The sequence below is a fragment of the Pinus tabuliformis genome, chromosome J, assembly GCF_031772625.1.
Source record: "Pinus tabuliformis cultivar Carrire ecotype Pingquan chromosome J, CPIR1, whole genome shotgun sequence".
Taxonomy (NCBI): domain Eukaryota; kingdom Viridiplantae; phylum Streptophyta; class Pinopsida; order Pinales; family Pinaceae; genus Pinus; species Pinus tabuliformis.
Genome location: NC_142295.1, coordinates 1,044,366,832 through 1,044,375,073, shown reverse-complemented (window position 1 = coordinate 1,044,375,073; position 8,242 = coordinate 1,044,366,832). Strand labels below are relative to the sequence as shown.

At 34.4% G+C, this 8,242-nt stretch overlaps 1 protein-coding gene across 1 annotated transcript; it reads left to right on the top strand.

Annotated features, from left to right (window-relative positions):
• The first annotated feature begins 6,976 nt into the window (after positions 1 to 6,976).
• On the top strand, positions 6,977 to 7,907 carry LOC149230487 (uncharacterized). The gene is made up of 2 exons (XM_089376063.1): positions 6,977 to 7,151; positions 7,234 to 7,907. Exons 1-2 carry the CDS (start codon positions 7,007 to 7,009, stop codon positions 7,581 to 7,583), a joined length of 495 nt encoding a protein of 164 aa, XP_089232189.1. The 5' UTR covers positions 6,977 to 7,006; the 3' UTR covers positions 7,584 to 7,907.
• Positions 7,908 to 8,242: the final 335 nt, after the last annotated feature.

Below are 8,242 nucleotides of genomic sequence, written 5' to 3'. Positions count from 1 at the left end.
AGTTGCATGAGAATTTGACAAAAATTAGATGTTCTAGATATCTAGATAGCTAAATATCTAGGCATCTAGATATTTGAATACATTTTCTGTTATGAAAAACCCAGATGTCATAGGTCTGATGAGTTGAACCATACATTAAAGGAACACTAATGTTGTGGTTAAGAGAAATATGGAATCCGATTTTTTTTAAATTCCGACCCTTTGAAAAAAACACAAATTTAGATTCTAGTTCGATAGATCCCATGGTGGCTATGTAGAATCCGTTTGGAACATCCATAAGTTGTGTTGGTAATGTGGAATGTTGATGTGGAGTGATGTGGTGTGTTGATGTGTCATGAAGGGAAAATTTAGATGATGTTTCATGCTGACATGGCATGTCAGCGTGGTGTAGTAACATGGCACTATAGTGCAAGGGAGTTGACATGGTGTTTAATGTGGTCACTACCATGGTAGAGAGTGACATGTAATAAAGAAGTCCAGAAATCCAAAGTTTTGTAAAATTAGATTTTTATGGATTCTTCTGATTTAGATGAATCTAGAAGATTTTGACCTTTTGATGAATCGAAAAATGTTAAAAGTCAGAGTATATGCATATCTAAAAGATTGACCATGTAGAATAATTGGACATGACATCATGTTGACATGGATATCGGAGTATGAAAATGTTAATATGGAGGTTAGGTGGAGAGGGTTACATGGAAACTCAAAGATTTCAAATTTATGGATGAGTCCATAAAACATTAAAATATAGATATTAAAAAATATAGTTTTTTCTAAAATGAAACTTTTGAAAATTTTATAATCTAGATGTTGACCATCAATTGATTGATTTTCTAGATCCAAATTATTATTGAAGATTTGTTTTCATGGATGAATATGAAGAAATTCATAAATATAGAGAACGAGAGATCTGGAAATTTCAATAAAGGGGATTAATGGGAATTTTTTGATCTCGATGCAAGCGAGTAAGCTGACATAAGTGGATGCAAACATGGCCCTATGCATTGGTGAAACATACGCATAAAACTGCCACTTTTTAGCCATGTGTTAGTTTATATGGAATTGTGTAGTGTTGACGCATGGTAAGGGGATTGACATCTATGTTGACATGGTTTTAAGATGGTAAATATTTTGAAGGCCATAACTTTGTGTCTATATCTTAGAGTTGGATAAATTTTATGTCATTGGAAATATCTTAATGAGTAGAAGATAATAGTGATCATGGAAAAGAGGTTTAATCCATAATGGTGATCATCATGATCAAGGAAGTGGAATTTTGATAACCCCACTCTGTTAAGGTGACATAGGAGGTTGGGTATGTATTTCTATGTATCTTCATAAAGGCCTTGAGGGAAATAGATGTTGTTCTGTGTTCTGGTCACTCACCCATTAGTCTTATTTTGGACTTCTAAAACATCCCAACAAAAATACCTTTTTGTTTTGAAATTTTTTGGCTCTGACATGTAGACTTCCAATAAGATATCAATAGGTGGTAGGATGAAGTTGTGATTAAACATGGATTTTTAATGTATGTTTTTCAACATCATCTCAAAATTATAGACTCAACACCTCAAGATCTAGAACAAAATATTTTTTGGCAACATTTTCCACGTACAAAAGGAGCTAGAAACACAAATGGCATAATACAATGAAAAATTATCTTATAGGGAATATTTAAGATAGCCACCAAAGAACAATGGATCCATCATATTTTGTAGGAAAGACACTTCAAAGAAAAAACTTTATGGACGATACAATCAAGGATTCAATGGCTCAATGAGGGGGGATGCAATACTAAATTATTTCACCACTCCATGATGCAATGAAGGCACAACAAAAAGATCGCTCTTCTAAAAGACCCTCAACATATTCCTTTAACCTCTAAATACCATAGAGAAGTTGAACTCACTAGTTTTTTCAATTCCCTTTTATATGAACATGAAATTGATTTCTCTCATCCATTTCCAAGATCCCTAAACATATTACCAAAATTATTTCATCTCTAAGGAACAAAATCTAACTCTAATGCAATGCATAACACTCTTGGAAGTTGAATAGGAAATAATGGACCTACCTACAAGAAAATCCCCATGGTTTTCAAATATCATGTGCATTACACTATTCCTCTTCTATATTTTCTCAACTCTTGATGCCCCCAAGAAAATTCTTAAGGACATTCACAAATTCCAAAGCTGTTCCTTTGGAAAGGCTACTCAGACACTAGAAAATGGGCTCATGTATCTTGGTAAACACTTTTTCTTCCCAAGTTAAAAGGAGGATTGGGGATCATGAAATTCTTAATAATATATAAGGGGATAAAACTTGGTGGAGATGACTTCACTACAAAGGATAAATTTGGAGTAATCTATGGAAACATAAATATGCTAAATATAATGATAACCAAGATCTCATGAAAATGCATGGGACTAAGCCAGGATACATGATATGGAACTTTTCCTAAAAACACAAATATCTCATACAAACAAAAAAAAATTGATGTTTGGAAAGAAAAATTAACACGCTTCTAGCATGATTCATAGAAACAATCTCTATGGCTTCAAGATATCCCCTACTTCCAACCCTTAATGAACTATATATGAGCTAAGCATTGAAGAACTATTCACTAATATTGGGATCCAAGAGCGCTACACCCTAACTAGAGGGTCTAGAATATCTCCCTAAACAACATTCCTCTTTAATATAGAATTAACTTTGCAACTCTAGAAATAGAACTCACTTAAATAATAATATGATTCTACAATAAACTTAACAAGCTCCACTTGAGTCTTTAGCCAAAAGGTTGTTTCAATATTAAAGAGGCATATTGTATTGTAACAAGACATACTACAATTCACTCAATAGTTCCAGGAGCAACTTCAACTAGTTGTTTAGTTATTAAAGACAAATGCGGTATATTTCTAGTTTGTAGGTCGAGATGATAGATTCTTCATTTCGAAACACAATCTAGACCAATATTTGGGCAACCCAAATTGGCAACATTCCTATGGCTTACTGATCACTAAAAAATATTTATCTTGGACTAGCTACAAAACAAATTTTTTGAAGGAACTACCTTCTATGTCACGTGTCATCGAAATGGAGAAACCATGGAGCATATTTTCAACTCACACCCCTTTAGTAACCTTTTATGGGACCAAGGAGCATCACATTTTCACCATTGTGATCAAAATGGAGATAGTATTTTGAACACGCTATCATCTTGGTGTCAACAAATCTTTCAAAATCCCATTCTCAATAGGATCTATATCCTTTTCCTAAGATTTCTTCTTTGGTGGATTTAGAAGGAACAAAATAAGCACTTCTTCAAACAAGAGGAAATATTCTCTACTTTTGTGTAGAAAAAATTAAATAGTGTATTCTTGAGACCTTAAAAGTCTCTAGATGGAGTGAAGAATATTTCCTTTATTAGCCTCCTAGGAAAATTATTCTCAATAATTATGGATTTCCCTTCTCCAACACGTGTTTCTTCTCTCCTCTCCTGCCACTACTCCTATACCCTCTCCTCTATTAGCTTAGTCCCCTCTACCTCTAGGATTCATCAAGGTCAACTTTGATAGGGCCTCGAAAGGAAACCATAGGCCTGTTGGATATGGGGGGTTCTTTTGCTACTCTTCTTGCTAAATCGTTAGAACCTTTGCAAGCAAACTCGACACTTCCCCCAACAACACAACCAAACTTTAGTTGCTTATATATGGTTTCATTATTCATAATCAATAATATTTTATGAATCTTATAATGGGGGCTGACTCTCAATTGATTATCTCAATGCTCACTAAATTTCAACATGGCTCCCCCACAATGGAATTTCAATTTAGTAGCATTTGCAAGAAAGTTTAGAAATATTGCACCCCCTTCTTCACGACCTTCCAACCCTCATCTCTTCTCATGTTCGCCAATAGGGAAAACAAGAAACAAGAAAGTTGATTAACACAAGAGTATATTAACCCTGTGAAATCTTCAATCTAGCTTGGAACCCAAACAACTTTGACTCCCTTCATAACTCCACACTTTAACTTACAACTTGACAAATTCTAAACAAAATTGAGATATTCAAACTAAAATGAATCTTACCTATTCCAATTAGGTGGTTTGTCGTGGAAAATTATAAGATCATTTCTAGGAATAATATTTTAAAACTTAGGTTTTTTTATTTTTTATTAAATTTATTGTGAAAAAGAATTAAATTTAACTAGTTGAAATTTCTGAGACATAAATTTTAGTGAAGTGATAATGTTTTGATTTTTAAATTTATAAATAAATTCAATGTCTTACAAAATCTTAAAATATTTAATCTATATAAATTCAATAATTACACATTACAAATTTTCTAAATTTTAATTGATTTTTTAACAAAATTACAATCACATACATGGAAATGGTCCAATATAAAAAAATACATATTTGTCGTGGAAAATTATAAGATCATTTCTAGGAATAATATTTTAAAACTTAGGTTTTTTTATTTTTTTATTAAATATATTGCGAAAAAAATTAAATTTAACTAGTTGACATAAATTTTAGTAAAGTGATAATGTTTTGATTTTTAAATTTATAAATAAATTCAATGTTTTACAAAATCTTAAAATATTTAATCTATATGAATTCAATAATTACAAATTACAAATTTTCTAAATTTTAATTGATTTTTTAACAAAATTACAATCACATAAATGAAAATGGTCCAATATAAAAAAATACATACAATTACAATTTTCCCAAATTGTAATCAGATTTCAAACAAAATCACAACCACTTTACTGAATCAGATTTTTAACAAAATCACAACCACTGTCATGAAGAATACATAAAGCCACACATAAATAAATAATAAAAATATAAAACCGCCCAGAAGAAACCACAAAACCGTGGAGAAGAAGCAAAACATCGGCATGTATTGGAATCTCCGTGAAGAAGTTTCTTGAGAGAAGCGTTTCGTTGTCATGATCATCATCCATGACTTAATCCTAACTCAACAGTACTCTGCGCCCATAAATACAAAAGTCCAAACATAGGCCCGCACGTTGTTTTAATAATCCATACAAAAGCCAAAATAAACCTGTGAAGATAACAGGAGCTAAGTTATGGGTTACGGCGTCTCTTATTTCAGATTTTATAGCAATATTAATGTGGTCTGACATGAGACAGATATAACATGATACAAAACGTCGCTATTTTTTTCTCTCATCACTGAGCGATGTGTTATATTTTATTATATCGACCCTATGTCAGACCGCATTAATATTGTTATAAGATCTAAAATAGAATCAGCCTGGGGTTAGCACTTCATGAGAAATAACCAGAGAGGAATCTGCGAATGAAGCTTCTAGAAAGCGGTCACGTAATTGGAATCTCATGAAACCTCCATGCCCCACACTTCTCCTATACGTGTTCGGATCAGAAGCTGGGATAGCGCCTGCTTGAATGAATTATTGGCACAACACTCAATAGATTTTGGAAATTAGAAGGTCCAAGAATTACGGAGAAATGGAAAGTAGCGATAAAAGGGAGTTGAATTTAACAAATTGATTTAATATAATTATAGATTTTGAAATATTTTGAAAGTGATAGACCGGAGTGAAGATAAATAGTTGGTTTAATTTATTATAGTAAATTATGGTAATGAAATTGAAATAAATAGTGGTATTGGCTAGGATTTTACTTGTTATTAGGGTAAATTAATCTGGAGTATTTTTACTTTTAAATTGGTTATATTTTACATAAATATGGAATTTGAAAACAACCCATAATTTGACCTAGTTAAGTTTATCTAAATTACTCTAAGAATCTTCTCTCTAAACTTGACTAGGGGAGATTAACTTGTTCCCAATCATTCATTAAGCATCTCATTTGAAATCTCAAGTTCCCCCCTCAAGTTTAGATACTAGTACACCTCCCACCTTGGTACCCATCTAAGTGGTCCATTTCACAACTTGATCACTTCATGGGCCACTGCACTACATGTATGCGTGATCAAAATCTTAAGGCATTACAACAATTCATGATCTTGCTCAACACCTCCCACCTTGGTACCCATCTAAGTGGTCCATTTGACAATTTGATCACTTCATGGGCCACTACACTACATGTATGCGTGATCAAAATCTTAAGGCATTACAACAATTCATGATCTTGCTCAACATATATGTTTGAATAGCATGTCTTACAATGCCGAAATATTGGTGCCTTCTGCCAAAACCTTAGGGTGTTCACACACTATCAACATGTATGTTTGAACAATGGGTCTTACAACTTCATGTGGAAATATCACTTCCTTTGTCCAAAACCCTTAGGGTGTTCACACATGAGAGTGTGATAAACCCTTAGGGTATTCACACACCACTTGTTTTATCACACCACTCCAGCGCTTATCATAGATTAAATCCTTCACTCTCCTCAAACACCATTGACTCTCCTCAAACTCCATTGACTCCATTTCGGTGTTTTTGTTAAATACAACCGTTCTTTAACTACATCTCTAACTTTACTCACTCATATCTTGACCTTTCCCTTACTTGGCCCCTATCTTCCACCATAGTATTTATTAGCATCTTCATTATCATGTTGAGCCCTCCTCCTAACTTTTCTGGCTACTCTTCCACATTAATCTTAATGATTGCTTCTTTAGACACCCCACTTCTCTTCTCTAAATTCACTTGAAAAATGATAAAAGATAAAGTTTTGTAATCGTTGTTTTTCACATTCATTCATAGAGGGAAAGGAAGAAAAAATATATATATTCATGGCAAGATACCACTGTAACCACCCATTTGAATCAAAACCATTTTAACCAAATCGATTGCGTGCCATTCACACCATTCAGGGAAGCGTGTGAAATCGTTTTCCGAATTCCCAACCGGAACTGTAGTTGATTTGATGACTTTTCTCCTACCCGCGATATATTTTTATTACGTACCTTCAACATTGGATTTGGTTTTATATACGGTTTATGGTTTTTCCCTTTTCATTCTCTGGAGAAACAGCTGCAATGGTCATCCCATGCTCAGGGGGAATGGGGCTTCTAACGGTTGTAATAGTGTCAGGGGGTGTGGTGCTTCTTGTTCTGGGGAGCCACAAGCTGCTGGAGCCCAAATCTGGATCTTCCACCAAACGTTCATGCCTTATTTCTTCAGGTAACAACTCTTTCTGCTCTGCTTGGCTCGGCTTGTAATTCAGATCGACGTAAAGCTGCTGCTAACCAATTACCCTTTGCAGGTACTAGAAGCGACAGAAAAAGGAAGAGGGTCCGTTTCGCTCCAGATGTGGTGGAGCCCAAAGGCAATAACGAGAAATACCGTAGAGGCAGCCACACTCTGCGCCCCAATATCAGCAGACCTCCTGCAACAGCCCCAGATTTTGAAACTTTTGATAACGGTGTAAAACAATCTTTAAGCTTGTTTCCAGCAGACAAATATACCATGAAGTACCATCCTGAACATGTTGGAGGGCCAGTTCAGGAGAGAAGAATTCAAACTGTGACCAAGCCCAACATTCCAGCCAACAGACTGGTTCTCTATAATGGAATTTGTCAATATTCTCGCATGCAGAGAGCATCGGTTTACTGATATGTCAGCTGTTATAGCCATTGTACATATAACTTTCATGGTGGCAGACCTGTCAACTGTTATAGCCATTGTACATATATCTTTCATGGAGGCAGACCTGTAAATTGAGTCAGTCTCCTGATAAACAAAAACTAATGTTTCAACATGCTGGAAGGCAGCAGTGTGCAGTTCTTTGTATAGTTTAGTTATGATAGTGATTGGTGTTTAGGATTTCATCTGTTATATCAAAGTTCGTCATGTCATTTGCGGGTGAGTGCAAAGATTCCATTTCGTGATAACCCCAATTAACATGCAAAAACTCAAATCTTGCTGATAAACTGTCAAAGAATTTGCGTATTTCTTTCTTTGTAGGTGGTGATGCTTGTATTGTGTTTATTGATATTATAGTTTTCTCTGCAATATGTTGGAAATATTAATCCCAACCACCCCATTAAACGCTCTGACAACAGCCATACTTGTCAGAGGTATTTTTGCAGGTTGGGATTTTGTTTGCAGGGGAAGGACTAAAGGTTTGAGCACAAGTACATCGTTGATCATTCCTCAACACAGTGGAGAGTTTAAGGCACTTAATGAATTTTGGTAAATATGTATGGGCAAGCATTCACACGGGGATTGTTACCCACACTCCACAACACTTGCAATCTCAGAAAACTATTTAT